The sequence below is a fragment of the Anopheles coluzzii genome, chromosome 2, assembly GCF_943734685.1.
Source record: "Anopheles coluzzii chromosome 2, AcolN3, whole genome shotgun sequence".
NCBI lineage: Eukaryota > Metazoa > Arthropoda > Insecta > Diptera > Culicidae > Anopheles > Anopheles coluzzii.
Window position 1 is genome coordinate 33950774 of NC_064670.1, and position 18254 is coordinate 33969027.

Here is an 18254-nt window from a genome sequence, read left to right on the forward strand (position 1 = left end):
AGGATACCTTTACAATGATCGTATTGCACTCGATCGAGGAGGATAGAACGATCGAGTGATCATTTAGGAGGCGCTACAGGACAGAGCAGGAAGTGTAAGAAACGGGCAGCAATAAGGCAACAACGGCTAAACGAGCTAAACACACATAACACAACATTTAACGTGAAGGGCTGCAACGATTTCATTCGTGAGCTACAGTAAACAGCTACACCTCGCTAGGTCCCATGTTACGCTCCAGCAGAGATTGTTCATTGCTTTGCTCTACTGAGACACATTTTCTTCTGATTGTCAATTAACAATTGGCTCAAGTATGTCAACAATTTTGCTAGGAATTTGTCTTATACTAATCCCATTAACTTGATACATAACGCATAAGCTTAATGTTAACATTACTTATATCATAAAATTGTTTATATATATTTCATTTTGAAATATGTTATTAAAACATATACAGGAGACCCACGATATACGAACGATCCGAGCTACGATTATTAATTGAAACGACGATTTTGAGTTTGGCAGTTTACAGTTGTTGGTTTGCATCAATTAAAAGATTTTATTTTTGATTTCGCCTCGAATTTCCAGGAAATTAATTTAGTTTAAACACACTATTCAGGTATTCCCCGATATACGATCATTAACAAAGTAACGCTACACGAATATAGGTGTACGCCTGTATCCTAATTGTATTATCAAAATTTGTCAGTTTTTATAGCAAATTGTTTTAATTTGATACATCAATTCCTTAAAATAACACTTTTTTCGAACTTCAAAAAATATTTTAAAAGGTATCAAAATGCACACTTCAGTTGAAATCATATTAATTGACTAGTTTATCTAAAACATACCACTTCAAGTAGAATTATACGAGAGTTTGCTATAATCGGATGAAAATCTCAAAATTCGACTAACGCGTATCTCGCGGTTGTCTCTGGTTTGTATTAATAGTGTATATTGTGGAATGCGATGTATTGACGGATTTTCAACATAGATCTTTTTCGTCTAACGCCTTGCTCTGGGACTTTTCAGCGGTCTCAAATACAATCGTATGTCGAGGGTCTCTCCTGTACTAGAAATTGTATCCATTCGATCATCATAACATTTGCCTACCCAACCGTTTGACTACGGAAGGAAATTGTCTGTTAATTTTGGCCTGTTCCCGAGCTACCGAATCAAATCCGGTAACATCACTGTAGTATGTCAGAATCTATCACATTTTATTGTTATTTAAGCATACTGCATAACGTAATAACTTATAATTTCAAAAACTATCCAATTCTTTTTATGGCATCCGCCTAAGACGATAATCGCGTAACTCGAGTACAGACAGTACATAGAAAAGAACTTTTTCGAATAACTTGTTAGGATGAGTTTTTTTATAAACAACAAATATGTTAAACAACGTGTGAACCAATTTCAACACAAATGGACGTTTGTTCCAAACATTTTGTTTCATTCAGAACAACTACAAAATAAATAGATTAAAATTATAAAATATCGCTCATTTGGAAACATCTTTTAAACAAATAGTAGAAATTATCTGAAAAAAATACAGGCATTTTCTTTAGTTAGTTAAGCTATAATTGAGTAATCATTTTAGAGTCCGATTAGTACAGGCGGTCCCCGAGATACACGGTTAATGGGGACCAAAAACCGCCGCAAAATACCGCGTATCTCGAATTTCCGCGTAAGTCGAATCTCGTGATTTCCAGCTAAAATATCACAAATTTTCGTGTAATTTTGCAAGTAGGGGGCGGTTTTAGTCACTTTATGAATTATTTGATATGATTCTGACTGAATATAACTGTTTTAAAACTTTTGAAATAGTTTTAAACATTCGATCAAAACGGAAATTATTTGGCAATTTGCAATTGATGTGTCAAATCAGTACAATTTGCTCGAAGAATTGTCGAATTTAAAAAACCGCGTATCTCCGAATCCGCGTATAAGAGGTACCGTGTATCTCGGGGACCGCATGTATAACTTAAATTAAATTAGCTTAGTTTAATTTTGTCTTTTCCATAGGTTTTCCTTCATATATACAGACTAGATTTGTGTTAGTAGCATCATAACGCAACATTTGTGATCGATTTGATATCGAATTTCTTCATCCCCTTGAAACAACAATCTTACAGCGTACCCATAAAACTACCTCTAAACAGCAACAACATCGAACAAAGAAACCAACAACCAAATTCAACCAGTATTAAGTAACGTTTGAAAGGTGCAGCAGAACGATCTTTTCATTTTTGTGCACACAAAGAGTAAACGATCAGCCACGCAAAGCGAGCAAAGGAAAGCGTGCCCTTCCTCCCAGTGAGTCTAACGAGCAGGTTCTAGTGAAAAACAGAAGCTATAGGGAGCACATAATAACAAAGCTAGCTAAAAACACAATCAACACGATTACGCTAAATACCTCGGAGAAAACCTGCGTGAGATTTTGGTTTTGGGTTTGGTTGGCAGAACGAAACATAAATTGTGATGTTTTGCAGGATGCGGAGGATGTCGTGGTTGCATGGTTGAGTATATTCGTTGTAATTGGTATTTGGTATTTAATTTGTTGATTTTTTATGTGTTAGAGATGTGTTGCATTGATTTTGCATTTTTATTGCGATTGAATTGTTGAGGGGACATTTTTTGTTTTGTGATTATCATTTCCAGAGCGGAAATGTAAATCGATACGATTCAGTAGTAATTGAGCCGCATTACACATACACAATGTGTACAATGTAACGTTTTTTTGCCACAATCGCAATACAAACGCAACAAAAAACCGAATGAATAGTTTCCGATCATAAATCATTCGTCGTAAATGAACGACACGTCGGGGAAGAGGGGAGAAAAAAGAGAAAAGGAAAACATTTATGTTTAATAATTGGATGCTGATAACACTGTATGTTTGTATGAATTGTACGGTTCATTAGGTGCGTTCATTATGCAGTTTGGTTGCTGTTGATGAATGGTTTTAACATCCTATAACGGTTATTGTATTGGAAGTTATTGTTTAATATCGAGATAGTAGCTTTTAGGATATTTATTCCAAGAATTAACATTCTCAGAGATAGTCTTAGCTTTCTTTTGCTCTCATCTCATCTCATCTCATCTCTTATGGAATATACTTTCAAATGCCTCATACATCGATATGTGGCTGTTGATTATTACTTACTCTGCTTTTGCATTATACTTTTTCCAACATTTTATCATTAAAACTAGTGAACCACTTGGTAAAATGTATAATTAAACGACTTTTTAACTCATTTAAGAATATTTTTTAGACTGCTATTATAACGTATGACTAAACGGGATAAAATAATTATATATATGCAATTAGGCGGAGAACCGTACACGTTCATTCGTATGAACATTGCACTATTCTCCAGTGATAAACATGAAAACATACGTGTAAAGGTTTACTTTTGAAAACGGGTGCAAAAATACACTGGACACCGAAACGGTCACGAACGAAGAACAAAAATGAATCGTAAGAAAACGGTAATCTCTAACGACACCGCTCCCTAAACCATCTAGTAAAACATCGAAAGCCAATTCAAAATGGAAGTAAAAAAAACACTTTAAACTGTATCGTATAAAGTGGCCAAAACGGAAATGCGAAACTAATTTCGTGCTTGACGACATCAACAAAGTTACACTTCCCCCTCAAAACAAAACAAAATAGAAAATAATGTAGACTTTCCCCAAAACGCGTTGCGTTTTTTTTTTTTTTGAGCTCATGAAAGATACAACGATCGTCTTGATCGTACAGTATCGTGTGATCCCCATCTAAATCAGCTACCGTTTCCATACTTACGTAGCCAAACTTGTGATACAGCAGAAAGTCCTCGGCCGACTGGCCCACTTCGTCACCCTTCCACGAGATGAACTTCGTCTTAAACACGTCCAGCACGGACGCGGCCGAACCGGTAACGTTGATCAGAATCAGCCCCAGGCAGCGGGAAGGATGGGCGAGGCCGAACCGGGCCAGCACGTTAGCGCCCGCACCCTCGCCAACACCGATCACGTACTTTACGTGCAGGAAGTCGAGCACCGTGACCAACTCTTCGCCCAGCAGCTGCAGCGATGGGAACTGGAAGCTTTAGGGAGTCATCAGGTGGGGAATAGTAGGTAAAGAGAAAGCGTTATGAGAAGGAAAATGTTAAAGTTTTAGTTGGAGAAATCAGTATTCAATGTGTTTTCTATTCTGTAACTTATTTATTTAATAATTATTTTTTTTTGCATTTTTGTCCATTTTTTTGCATTTATTATTAAAAACTAGCATTAATGTTTCAAAACATATTGCAAGGTATGTTTTCTTTCTTTTTTACCATTTTTTTTAATTTAGAACAGCAATGATTAAAATGACAAACGCCGTCATTTGCCAATGACGTCAATGAAAAGAGGGCGCCTGGTACTTTGTACATAACCTTGGGTGTATATTGAATCAAACGGCCAAACCAGGACGCTTGCACAAAAAAACTCTCCAATCATATCACACAAATGAACCATATCCATTATAATAACTTATTTATTTCATCATCAAACGGAAGCTTCCAAGTAAATCCCAGGCAAAAAGGCAAAAACCCCGTAAGCTGCAGTATTAATTTGTAATCTCTTCATTGCTAAGCTCATTTTCATTCAGATGATATATATGGATACTTCTCTCCCTTCCCTTCCCCCCCCACCCTACCCCTGTCAGTATACTTACGAGTCGGCCAAATTGGGCGCATTATCCGCATGGCCGGGTACATCGATGTGAATAAAGCACGACCGTTCTTTGATTTCAATCATGCACGCACTGTTGACGAACTCCTCGAACGATGAATCTACCCGCCAGAACAAGTGGTTGAAGGCAAGTGCAAATGAAGAGAAAGACAAAAGTACAACATATAGACACGCACACGTACACATTAGTAACGATGGATGGGCTTTCGCTCATTTGATTTTTGGCGCCCCGGATACTTACGGTTCGTTCCCAGATCGTGCACGGTAAGGAAGACGGCTCGCTTTTCCTGTTGTGAAAGATCGCCCTGTGAAATGGGAGAACGAACGAACAGACAGAAACACGAGCTGGCTTTAATGGCAACGCAATACGAAGAAAGTTGTAAAAATACGATTCCATCTAAAGGGAAGTAGCAAGTTAGGAGCAAGTTTATTCATTCATCCAGTTTCATTTTGTTCCGCTGCCCGTTCCCTGTTTGCACTTTGCGCTTTTCTAACATAGTTTGTTCGGGTAGAGGCGTTACCCCGGTAGTGAGTGTACGTGTGATGGCGAAGAAACCAACGCCCAGAGACAGTGAGAGTGAGAAAGGGAACAGCGAAACAACAGATCAACGGTATAAGATCTGCCCGAAAGGAAAGTTTTCCGCCACTGTAGGAAGGAAAGTTTTCGCTCGGAAATGTGAGCAATATGATGTCCGTTAAACAAAGCTGAGTGAGGTAGGGTAGGGTTTGGGGAAACTATCTCACCCGTCATCGTGGGAAAGTTTTGTTTCCGAGTTTGTGTGACTCATGAAAAGCAATCGATGGAAGAATTTGCCCTTTTTCGAAGCAATATATTTGTTTGCTTTTCGTGTTATTTTTTGTTCTGTTTTGTTTCTTGTTTTGTCTTTAATTTTCTTCATCACGCTGAGCAGGGATAAAGAAACTTGGGTTAAAAACAAGCTCAAAAAGTTTTTTTTCTATCAATTTTATTTATCTCACAGCAATGTAAACATAATTAGTGCCTGTCCCAATGGAAGGGAACAGTATGATAACAAGGATATTGAATCGGCAAGTTCGAGCTTCCAACGAAAGTGGAAATGGGAATGAGGGTTTCGAACATAGAAACTTAAGCAATAATCAAATATAGGTTTTCCAGTGTTGGACGTTTTGAAGTCAAAATTAAAGTGTTAATTGTATTACAGTCAAGGGTATTTAATGATGTTTGAGGTCCTTTTTGTACTAGTTACAAATGTTTTTAATAGCTTACCTGCACTGTGACGATGATTTCACCGCTCTTCTCCGTATTAACTGCATAGCGCTGTGGGGTAAATGAAAAAAAAAGGAACAGAACAAAAATCACTATTAAATAAACGTTAAGCTTGCATCGGCGAACTTCATTCGTACATTTATTACACCCTTCAGCGCACATGTCAAACTTAAGCCGATGTTAACATTAATCAACACCCAGGCAATATAATTGCATTACAACTCTCTTGCGTCTCTCCCGCTTCATTATCCCGTTGACCCGTGGGGGAAATTATCTTATCACATGATGGATAATCGTTAACGAAGGGTTTATACATTCATCAAACGAAATCAATATCGCATCACAAAACACAGCCCGCCCATACACACGGCCCTGCATTGAGGCACTCGTCGTGATACAAACACGTCCGAGTCCGCCCACCCAAGCCCAAGCCGGGATGGATCGATCGAAAATTGCAATCAGCAAGCGGCCATTACATTCAAATTGCATCCTCCACTGCAGACGACCGATGGTGGAGGAAGGCTGGAGCGAAAGGGATCCGGCACTCTGCATACAGTAATGCGGTATAGAGGATGGTAAGTTATCTTGTATCGAGATACTTGATGCCGGTTTCACACGTTGTCACAATCAGGACGGCAAGTATTGAGATGAATGTTACATTGCCAGTGTCATGTTTTCCAACTCAATGGAAGCATTCGCTCAGTGGAATGTAATCGTGCAGGAATTCTATTGAATTAGATTATTGAACTGCGTTTAGAGATGCCAAAGAAAAATGAATTAGTTTCCCTTTCATAATTTTTTATATTGTTGAACTAGTTACTTGGTTGACCCATATTACTTCTTTCGATCACCTTTCAAAGTATGGCTTAAAATACGTTACATACTTGCTTTTCTATAAAGCTTTAAAGCAAAGCTATAGAAGGCTTCATAAAACATGAATGAAAGCAGAACCCCCTAATCCTATTCTGCTCATCTGCCACGCCTTTCCATGACACTATCCATTCACAGTGCAATCAACGATAAATCTCAATGCCCCAGTTCAGCTTGTCAACGAGGGGCATCACAAATGGTTTCTGTTTACCATGCGAAATGCTATATTTCTCTGGAGAAAATCCAGTTTTCCAATTTCATCTGCTGTTTTTTCCTTTGTTTGCCGGTGTACAATTCACAACACAATGACGGATGAAGATATACTGCTTCCTACTACTCTCTTGTCGCCAAAGCTTTGCAGCACTGACGGTTAAAGATGCATCTGTAAAGGCATCTGTTTATGTGAGACTTTAACACTGATGAACCACACCATTATACAGATTGTTTGTGTTGCCATTTACAAAAGAAAAAAACCAACACATTTGCGTAGTGCCGATTTTGCACAATTCCATTAAGTCACTCGAATCAATTCCTTGCCCATGCACATAGTGCCGTCCATATTTCACTCGCTCGAGTGGTACTGCTATTGAAAATTTATGAAAACTCCTACTCGCGCATTGTGCCCGGATTGGATCCGTTCCGGTGCGGCAGCTCAGCGACTCCGATTTGCACCGCCCTGGGTATGTGGTGAAGGATGAATAATCCATGAGCTAAATCAACCGGATCCATCTGGACGATATCGTACGATAAGGCGATGTGTGTGTGTGTTAGTTGGAAAGCAACAGGAAAAGCTATTCCCACTCGAATGCATTGTTTCATTTGCATGAAAAACTCACTGGCTTGTAAAAAGAATTCTTGCACTTTCGTTTCCCTGCTCTGCTCACTTCGCTTCCTCCCTCCCACCGTACGATTACCCACGCTCACACGGTAATACAGGTATTTGAAACATATTTTTCGCATTTACCCGTCGTCCCATTTGGCAGCACAAACATAAATCGAACGCTGCGTTACGATGCTATGAAGCGAGCGGATCCGGTTTTCGCTGATGCCGTCGCTGCGTGTCCACTCCGCTTTCTGCCGTGCGCTTCGTTACGGGAAAGTTTTCGCCTCGGTCACTTCGCACACAGCTCCTTGGCTTCCCTGTTTTATTTAGGGTCAATTTTATGATATTTTTTTGTATTCTTATTTATCGTTTCACTTTGTTGTAACTCAACTTGTTGCGCTTCTGTTTACCGGACGGGCGATGGGTTAGGATTGAAAGTTCTACAGAATGCTCGTGTTACCGTGCTTGTTTGCAGCCACATTACAGATAAACACACAAATATACACACACACTTAACAAATAAGTTTAAGGAGTGCCTTCAGAGAATAAACAATTATATCGTCACTGAATGATTTTTTTCTGGTTTTGATTGACATTCCAATGCTTTGCATTATGTTGTGTTATTTATTTTACCATATTCTTGCAATTATTTAGGTGATTATTATGTTACGATTTTACATTAAATGCTTTTTTTTAATTTTCAATTTGATTGCTAAACGATATTTTCAATTGATTTAATTTTAACCCATATTATGTTGCTAATACCAATCAATAAAATTTATAGTATAATGATTCTCGTTTTCAAAGAATATTTTTATAAATTTGATATCATTTTTGTCCTGTAATTCGGGACAATTTTGTAACTAATTCGTAATTATGATGTACATAACTAATTACAACGCAAAAACATGATTATTTAACATAAAATATAAAAAAATATATCGGTAATTGTTCTAATACTATTTAAATGGCATTATGTATTGGTAGAGAATGTTTCCAGTTTTGGGTGGCTGCTTGGTTCATATGTCCTCAGAAAAATAAGCTTATTTCTATGTTTCCTGTACGTCCCTAACAATTTCTTTCCATGCATCGATTCCATCGAACACTTTCACAATTTTACATTCCTTATCGAACGTTGCACACCCACACACAAAAATGCGCTTTTTTCCATTGCTCTCGGTCAATATTTGAGTTTCAATTTCATCCTCGGGCCCGCATGTTTGGCTCGTGCGCTTCTACCATTTCCGCTGCTGCACCCTGCTAGCAAACAATCAACCGCTCGCTCGCTCGCTACCACGCTTCTCATTTGTTCAATATTGACAGCCACATCGGAACCCTTTCACTTTCCAAGCTCACCACACCTGAGCGTCCTTACTTTCGCTCGTCCTTCGTGGCTGCCCGGTGGGTGGGCTCATTTTAACAGCAAGCTAATATTTATTTTACAGCAAGCGTAAACATATGCCTTTGCCGCGCACAGCGGGCAACAACTGGCGAATCTTAGCGACGAGCGAGCGAAGGACGAAATGGACGCGCACGACGGACGATCGGGAACCTCGACACGAAAAAGTTTGTTAGGCGTGAAAGTGCAAGAACCCGCGTTCCGCTGACCCTTTCCGTTACCGTACCGTACCGATTCGATTGAATTCGGCCAGGAAATGCCTTTCAGTGCCAACGTCAACAAGTGGCCACTTATCGAGGTTTCATGTTCAACGATGCTTCGTGCAATCGGGGAACAAGAAGCCGAAGAGCTTCTCGTGTGAGTGGTCGTTTGCTGTGGCGCCGTTGCGATATGCAATCACCGTTCCATCGATAGACTTTCGAGCACTTGGAGCACATTTCGTTACGTGACTAGGAACGTTTTGCAGCACCGTCACGGAAATACACGATGGAATGGCTCTGTGTACGGCGGGGCGCCACGTCACCGAAGCAAGGTGCGAACCGGACCGTAAATGGTGCGCCTGGCACAGCAAACTGTAGGCTTGGAGCGTTCGTGCCCATTTCCTTGTGTCCTCGATTTAAAAGCGTCGTCTATTTTTGTTTTACCGGTTGCAAGTTTGTTTAGCTAGTGAGACTTTCTGGTAGTGTTTTGTTCTTTTTGCAATTTATTTTGTTCTCTCATCTTCATTGAGATGTTTTCCACAACATTTTTTTTCCAGTTCTTCCAGTCACGAACAAGCTTTCGATGTTTTAGCTACGCCTCGATAGGCATCGCGGATGGAACGACATTAACTTAGACCATACGAACGGGTTGACAGGATAATAGCTCATCTGCATAACAAAAAGGGATGAAACAAATAGGAGCGTCTTTTGGAGCGATGGAAAGAAATGGTCTGTGGCTGACAGTTAGACAAAATCACTCGAAAATAGCCCAGAAAGAAGCGAACGTAATGGAGCGATTAATCAGCGTAAATGGAGATTGAGTGCTCTCGACCCGGCAGTCACTCACGAGAGAAAGTTAAATAAAAAGTCGTCAAGCAACGCAATGCATAGGTAATGAAGTGTTCAGGAGCAAGGCAAAAAATCGGTGGAAATGTTATGGTAACTGCTGTAATTGGGCAGATAATAAAAAGCCTAACAAAAAATAGTTAATTATGATGCATTAGCATAACATGAACTAATGTGTTTTAAATCAATTTGCAGGTTTTATTTATTGCTTCCTATTATTTGAATCAAAGTCGTTATGAAGGTTTTACTTATCAACTACAGATCGTCATTTAATTATCGTCGTATGATCGCCAACGTTTCGCTTTGGTTTGCATCAGGTCAACTACCGGTATAGTTCCATCTCAGACACCCTTTTCCTTCGCTTGTTGCGAATGATGAGATAAAATATCAAAAACTAAAATTGGATAAAAATAAACATTGAAACAAACACTCAATTTATCCTATAGCCTCGAATTGCATGAATAGCCCAATTCAATCAAAGTTGGGAAATTTTCTCTAATCCTTGTTTTTGTTATGGTTGAATTTTATTTATCAATCCAGAGCAAACAAACCTACTGCTCTTCACCGTTCAATGGAGCTGCCTAACACCGCACACATCACAACTGGGACTGCACTTGTATGAATTATACGAAAATGCACTTAACCGCATCTCAACGATGGTTTCATTCCGCAATCAAGTGCTATAAATAAAGTACTCTTCCTCATGTAGAGAAAACACACACACACACACACACACTCCAGCTCTCCATCAATCGTATTTAGTGAAAACAACATCTTCGGTTGCGTCTCTCCCCGCTTCACTGCCACCAGCCAAGCACAAACCGAAATTACGACGCAGAAAACTTCATTTCCGATCAATTTCCAATCAACGAAAGTTCGTTCGATCGATCGAAAGAAAGCTAGCTTGGGATCGGCTACCGTCCCAGCCTAGGCGTGACTGAAGGCTGTGGCGTGTTGACGCCTGGCAGCTACATGTGCGTCCGTGCCAGCCGGTTTATTGGCAGCATGTGCGTTGCAATGAACTTTTCAATTGCAGATAATTGCTTTTAAATTAAATCGCTTTTCTCGCGCTCCAAGCCAGTTAAGACAGGCAGGCAGTGTGCACAGCAACAGCAGTGGAGCGATTCCAGGTGCTAGCAGCCATGAGCTGGCCAGCACTGCACGGAGCTGGCTTGAGCCGGATGAGGAGTTAGTTGGTGATTTGGTCGCTTCGTAATTTGTAAACATAGTTTGATAAGTTTTATGCTTTTAAAAGAGTAGGATAGTTTAAATGTTTTAGAAAATGAGTAAAAACAATCATTATTATTAAATTTTGCGATCACTTTAAAGCACAAAGCATGATATTTGTTTTACTTGCGGCTTCTGGGTACTAATAGCCACAAACACGGAAATAAACCTATTTATAAACTTAAACATTTCAATTCAATCTATTTGTTTACGCTAACCCTAGAACTGACTTGGCCATGGACACCAATAAAGCTTAATTTGCTATTAAAACCATACACCATTAAGCAGCTCAAGTCCGCGGAACCACCCAAAAAGCACGGAAACATTCTTCATCAATCACACAAAGAAACTGGCGAGTGAAAACAATCTCCACCACGCTGCCGTTGTGCCTAAAAGAGTTTCTCGAATATCACATTTGTAAATGACGCCGCACGGTGCCTCATCTTAACCATCTTAACCGCTCACGGTAAACATCTTTGTCTAGAGACATCCACCAAGCTGCCACGTTTCTCGTCCTTTGGCAGCGCGAACGCACCACACAATCACCGCCGCACGCCACTAAGCAAACACGACTGTTCGCTTTCCAGCCCGCTCTTTTATGTGCGCTTAATGTTGGGCTGCTTTCATGGTCAATAAATTGCACCACATCACGGCTCGCTTGCTACGGAGCAGCTCACTTTACTGTACTTTACGCGGCGAAGGGCTGGTGAGAGTGATGAACGCACCGAACACCACTAATAACCCGAAGCGTTTGCGTATAATTGGAATTGGAATTATGATTGAAGCGATACTGTTGCTCCCGCTGGGCCAATGCGTAATAAAACGTAAAGCATCGTTTGCGTCACTTTCGAAAGCACAGCACTGTGAATCTCACAAAGTATTGATTATGATTCTAGGGAAATTAAAGCAACTGTAAAGTTCACCAAAAATAATGCCACTGCCACTATCAAACTGATCACACACACAAGTCACACACGATCGCGAAGAACTTTTCGACCGCCTTTCGAACTGGGACGGATCGCCAGTTGCGTTGATAGTTCAGCAAAGACTGAACGGCCAGCATTTGCGCATCGTCTGAGATTGGTGTGAAAACCCCCCGCAAGCCCGCTAGCAAACAGCAGTTCGATTGATTTGCATTGCCCCCCCATATTGGAATTGAAATTATTGGCATTTTCATCGCCCGCTTCTCCCGCTGCTGCCCTGCAGCTCGGTCAGGGTTACACTCCGCCTGACCATCCTGATTGGAAATGGGCTTCCCATCCGTCAGCTTCCGCTCGATTGGCAGTGATTGGTTTGATGGTTGGAGCGTGGTGGTTGAACGCTTAAATTAGCTCCACAAATCATCATCGCCCAAGCTGGTTGTGTTTTGTTTTGTGTGGCATTCTCTGTCACTCTTTCTTGTGTGCGGTCCATTGGCCCTGCATCATGGCACAAGCGAACGTAAGCTAGAACGGAATGCATGCGCATCACTTCCATTTCGATACTATTTTTATGCGTCTGTATCGTGGTTTGGCTTCGATGCGGGGCGATACAAATTGGTGAGCAAAATTCAATCAACACTCCCTAACCAATCAACATCGTGCATTTATCAATGTGTATGTGTTGGTGGTTAAATGAGGTGAAACATTGGTTTTTTGTTTTTGGTTTGGAAACAACACACCATGGCACAGGCCTGTCGCGGTGACCCCTGTGTACACTATACCCCCCAAACAAAGATGGAAATTTGATACCACGCGTATCGATCGGCAACGGCCAAATGGGTCCGCAAAAAATGACACACCCAACCCACGGCCCAGGGTTGGAGGCTTAACGTAGCAGGACGCTTTTTAGGACGCTTTGTTCTCCATCTGGAAAGGTTGATGATGGAAGGGGGGAAAAAGGCCATTTCCCATGGCCATATCGCTTACAGGCATCACCGCAGTGCATGTTGGGATACTGTCCCGGCAAATCGAGGGAATCCCTTCGGATTAATCAATTATCCATCAGTTACTTCGGTTAAGCCGAAAGGTAGAGCGTAATACGAGTTAAAGGGCCCACGGACCGGGTACGTACCGGTTCGTTAACCTCGAGCTTAGCAAGAAGTGGTGGCGGAGGGAGCTATCTGTATCGGAAGTGGTACAGAGGAAAGCGGGCGAGCATCGAAAATATCGAATTTCATGCATAAATGATAGCTGATAAAGTAAACCTTTTTGAGAAATGAAGGAAATCCGATGGGAAAGGAAATTTGTTTAGAGGTTTGTTAAGCATTTTTATTGCAAAGGAAAAAATGTTTGTAAAATTGTGAGATACTGCTCTACTAATAAATCATTGCCAATGCACATTTCATAGCTATAACAAATCAAGCATCTTCCTGCGACTGCAGCAACTTCGGTAATGTTCAATACTAAAACAACAAACATTCATTTTATATAAATATCATTTTTGAAGTACGCGTAGCACCTAACTTAGCAGAATTGATTCGGGCAAATTGGTCGATATCGGGCTTACATCATTGAGATCGAAATTTGTCTCTATCCTACACCTTTCAAGCAGCCTTATGATTTCTCCGATGACTATACGAAAAGCGCATCATAGATTCTGTTTAAATGGAGCGAGGTGCGAGCATCTCATGGATTCCAATATGTAAAGGAGAACCATTTAATAATCAGTTTATACTACAGACTTTGTTTGATAACTATTAGAAGTGAAATTTATTGAAAAACAACAGTACAGTTCTTTTGGCTAAAAAAAAAAAACAAACAAAATAATTGGATCAAAAACTCTACTTCCCTAGCAACTGGAATCAATTTCTTGCATAAGTACATAGGCTACAGAGCAAACCTTTGTGCAAACAACACTTTTCCGCATGGAGATAACAAATTAAAGCACCGCTACCAACATTACCTAACCACATTATCACCACACTTGATGGATTTTCAAAAACGTTACACACACCACAAATTAATCAATAGTTTGTGTCGATAGTTTGTAGCAAAGCTGATGCCGTATGAGTGATGTCCGTCGCTGCGTCTCAAGTGCTGTCGCCAAACGCACTTGATGCGATAAAACGATCCCACCCTTCTTCGATGGCCCGACAGTAGTTGCACTTAATGTAAAGTGCACAGGAACTACAATGTTGATACGGAGCTGTTGTTATGATATTTCGCACTATCAGCTGCTAATGTTACAACATTCCGAATAAATTGCAATCAATTAAAGTACGCGCTTCTCGATGCACTGTGAACAACAGTATTGCATAACAAACAGTTTTACGTTCCGCTTTTCGCTGTCCATTTACAGTACAAAAATAATAGAAGACACTGCTGTAGATGCATCACAAAAGATCAACCACAATGACATTCATCGTTATCATCGTATCGTTTTATCACTATACGTAGACAACCAGCTGATGTGGTACGCATTGGATGATTGCTTGGTTTATGGTTCAATCGCATAAACTCATTCACTATCCTTCACGTACATTTTGGCTACTCCTTTTCTACCCGTACCACAACTTCATTCTTTCTCAATTCAGTCAGCGTAACCATGCCCTCAACGTCATTCGTTTTTATTGTTCACTTCATCCATCCACTTGTCCGAGTCACAGACGCACCAGTTTGAGGAGCAAAAGAAAAGCACGTTTTCTGCGAATGAGTCGCAAAAAAACTGCTTCTAGTGTTAAAGCATTGACATCATCGTACATCCTCAAATACATCTTCCATCCGCTGTAGAAACAAAGCTGCTTTCAAACGCATCTTCCACATCCATGGTTCAGTATCGTACCACAAAGCTCAGCAGACCACGCTTACCCGAGGATGGGGTCACATTCAAACATTTAGCATACTGGCCACGTTCTCGTTGTGGTCGATCGTCGTAACGAATTAAGGCATCGTGAAGCATCGAGTGGGCGAATGGGCACGCGAGCAGATGATGAAGCAACGCAATCGTCAAACATCAACACAGCCAGCCCCAATGGTGATACTCGTAATGGACGTGATTTCTTTGCGATTTGATCGATCGTGCAAACATGCTTGTCGCCGGGTCCGTATCCTTGCCCGAACTGCACACACCTACTCGTTTGTGAGTGTACGTTCGGCGAAGGTTAAGTTTAGTTGTCTTTACTTGGAAAAACGATTTATTGGGAAGATTGTTACGTTCAATAAGAAACCTGTCAGCTGTCAGTTGAAGCAGAAGCATCTCGTACTCATCGTTACGATCATTGGTTTCGACCGGTTTAGTAAGCATACTGACAGCCGTCCGTCTACGTATGTTGTGTTGATCTGCGTGTGATGTGTTTGGGCTTTTTTCTATGCTTTTTTGGTTTGTGAGAGATAAGTTTTGTTCATTGAGCTAGGCTAAGCTGATTCGTGAAATAATACCGTATTTTACCGTACCGTACCGTACCGTATTTTGAAATGTCATATTGTGATACTAAAGTTAAATATTTACATAATTTTAAACCATTGTTTGGGATAGTTAATTTTGTACTGATATTAGCTAGGAGCTACCTAGAGCACTTTTGTTTGCTAAGTTGTTTATTAATCTAAACTTTTATACAACTCTGTTAAACCAGTAAGGACCACTTCTTTGATTGTTGAATACCTAATCTTTAATTTCTCCGAAAAGCTTTCACATGCAACCAGTTACCATGTTATTTACGCTCCACAAGGATGCGAAAGACAGCTTCTGTTAACATTTTCAACAACTCTTGAGCTCGACTTCTCGTGCAAAGTAAAAAGCAATCCCTAGTAGTCTTAAGGCGCTCTTATACCCGCCTACATTATGTATGCCTACGGTTCGTTCTTCTCTAGCACGCTCTGGGCGACTTTATTCAAAACAGGCAAAACGGCAAATGGACAGAAACCCACTTCCCATACAGCCCCTCAGATACTTAATGATGAAAACTATAACATCCATCCCTAACGCAGCCTGAAGACATGTTGCTTGAAAGCTTCTTTAGGCTAGAATATGCATAAGCATGCACTTAATTACGGGTGGAGCGTTTCGAGGAAGCTACCGCTCGGAACTACTGGCCGGAGATTACCAATTTCCGGACTGTTCATCAATCCTCACCCTGGGGAAACAGGGATGATTCTTTGCAATGGGTGAGTGAGTTTGGTAATCAATGTTGAAATGTAGTGCCTCTGCTTCCTACAATTTGAAGCTTGGTTCACTTCATAAAGATCGTTCAAGAGATCGTCCACAGCTACCAGGCGTCTCCATGACAGGAAATGCGTCTCCATTGCAAACGGTCACAAAATGACTCGGCTTGATTACATACAGTACGGTGTTGGAATAAACCATCTGCTTGCAGTGATTTATAGAGTGCAGCAAGAGTAATTGGGTTTGCAGTGGCTGTGAATCATAAATCAGTAACCCATTTGTGACGTGACTGTGAGAAAAGCGACGGCAGGAGCTTTTGTCTTACCAAAACCTCCATGAATATATTACCCTTCCCGGTCTCTTTAATCGGTCACATTTGTTTTCACTTTAAATCCGTCAAAAAAAACTCACACTTACACACATACGCACGATATGCGCTGCGAAGCGCACGGGTAATGATAAACAGCAGTATCGTGCGTCTAATCGCTTCCACCATTTATCAGCCGATCAGTCGAACCAAAGGTTTAGGTTTCCCGAAGCCATTGAAACGGCCAAAGACAATGGCCAAACACGAAATAATCGATAAGCCCGCATCGTGATTACGGGCGGGCGTGATTCGAGTTGACGTACCCGCAACAAGGCACAAGTACGCGGATGGGGTAACAACCCCAGGAGCACACCATCATCAATCCACGGTTCGGAAACACATCACAGTTTCGGATGGGCCGGGAGCTGGTTGTCTTCGTTCGTCTCATTCAATTTAGCGCTTGTCAATAAGGGGAATGACGCTTGATAAGGCAAAAAAACAAAATGCAATCATAAATATTATATACACATTTTCAGCCCTCACCGTTTACCTTGCCGTTGGCTCACACTTTTTTGTTCGAAAGTTTCTCCATCAAGCTAGTCGCGTGCCAATTTTTCACGATGGATGGATAACACTTTTGAGGGACCAAACAAAAAAACAAAGTTATCAGGACACTTTCTGCTCATCTCGCCATCGTGTGACGTTCTCTGGTTTAATATTTTTTGCACAACATGTTTTTTTCTTGCTCTCTTTTCCGTTTCCATATGCTTTGGTTCCATTTTTTTTCCTTTCTTCAATCGGTTCGTCTACGTCACTGTAAAACTTTTTCACAGCTTTCATTTGCCTTTGCCGTCTTTCATCCTGGGGGCACTTTTTCTAGGACAGTTCCCTTTTACGGGGTTTGTTTCGGTTTTTTTCTTCTTCCTCCCATTCACATTCACTCTGCCCGGGTATCAATTCTCCATTCGCTGTTGTTGATTATTTTTCCCCTGCCATGGCACTTTTCCCTACCCGGAAAGACTTCCACAAAAGCATGCACTGTTTGAGCCGCAAACAGTGTCTGCTGCTGCTGCTGCCGCATGCACAAAGCCTAACATTCCCCCCCATTCCCTCCCTGGAATGCGCTTCAGCAACATCAGTGTCGACCTCATTTTGTAGCCTGCACATTATGAGTGCAGAAAACGTGCGCTCCCTCCCCCATCCCCGTTGCCTTTGGTAGGCTGGTAGGCTTTTTGTGCCGCCCTCGCTATGCTGGAGGACGATACAAATATTAAACTCGGTGCAGAATGCTCGTGAGCGTGGCGTCACAGCGTTCGCAAGGGTCTGGTGTGGTTGTCATTTATCATCTCATCGGGTGATGCGAATGGCACAGCGTACCATGGATGAAATAAAAAGGGGACACCGATGGTTTAGGGATGTGGAATCGTTCGCCGTTGGGGAAATCGACGGGCAGAATACACACCAAAAAGGGAGCATTGCTTAATATTGCTTGACTTTCTTTCTTTTTTTGTTATTGTGCAGACTATTTGTATAAT

General features: G+C 41.1%; 1 protein-coding gene and 1 long non-coding RNA gene across 10 annotated transcripts in view; one reads left to right on the top strand and one right to left on the bottom strand.

Annotated features, from left to right (window-relative positions):
- The window catches only part of LOC120952887 (uncharacterized protein ZK1073.1), a 42093-nt gene that overhangs the window by 2963 nt on the left and 20876 nt on the right, over window positions 1-18254 (bottom strand). For 6 of the 9 annotated variants that reach the window (XM_040372443.2, XM_049605160.1, XM_040372444.2 and 3 more), the window contains exons 3-7: window positions 5966-6016; window positions 4961-5024; window positions 4703-4820; window positions 3809-4091; window positions 2417-2428 (exon numbers count right to left, since the gene is read on the bottom strand). In XM_040372443.2, the coding sequence (XP_040228377.1) occupies window positions 2417-2428; window positions 3809-4091; window positions 4703-4820; window positions 4961-5024; window positions 5966-6016 (528 nt within the window). Of the gene's footprint in view, window positions 1-2416; window positions 2429-3808; window positions 4092-4702; window positions 4821-4960; window positions 5025-5965; window positions 6017-7799; window positions 8195-12253; window positions 12352-18254 lie in introns of those variants that run through there. The other 3 variants (XM_040372446.2, XM_049605161.1, XM_049605162.1) reach the window with 2 other exon arrangements.
- On the top strand, window positions 8201-9940 carry LOC125906423 (uncharacterized). The gene is made up of 2 exons (XR_007451809.1): window positions 8201-9736; window positions 9815-9940. It is a non-coding gene; the product is annotated as an uncharacterized LOC125906423 (long non-coding RNA).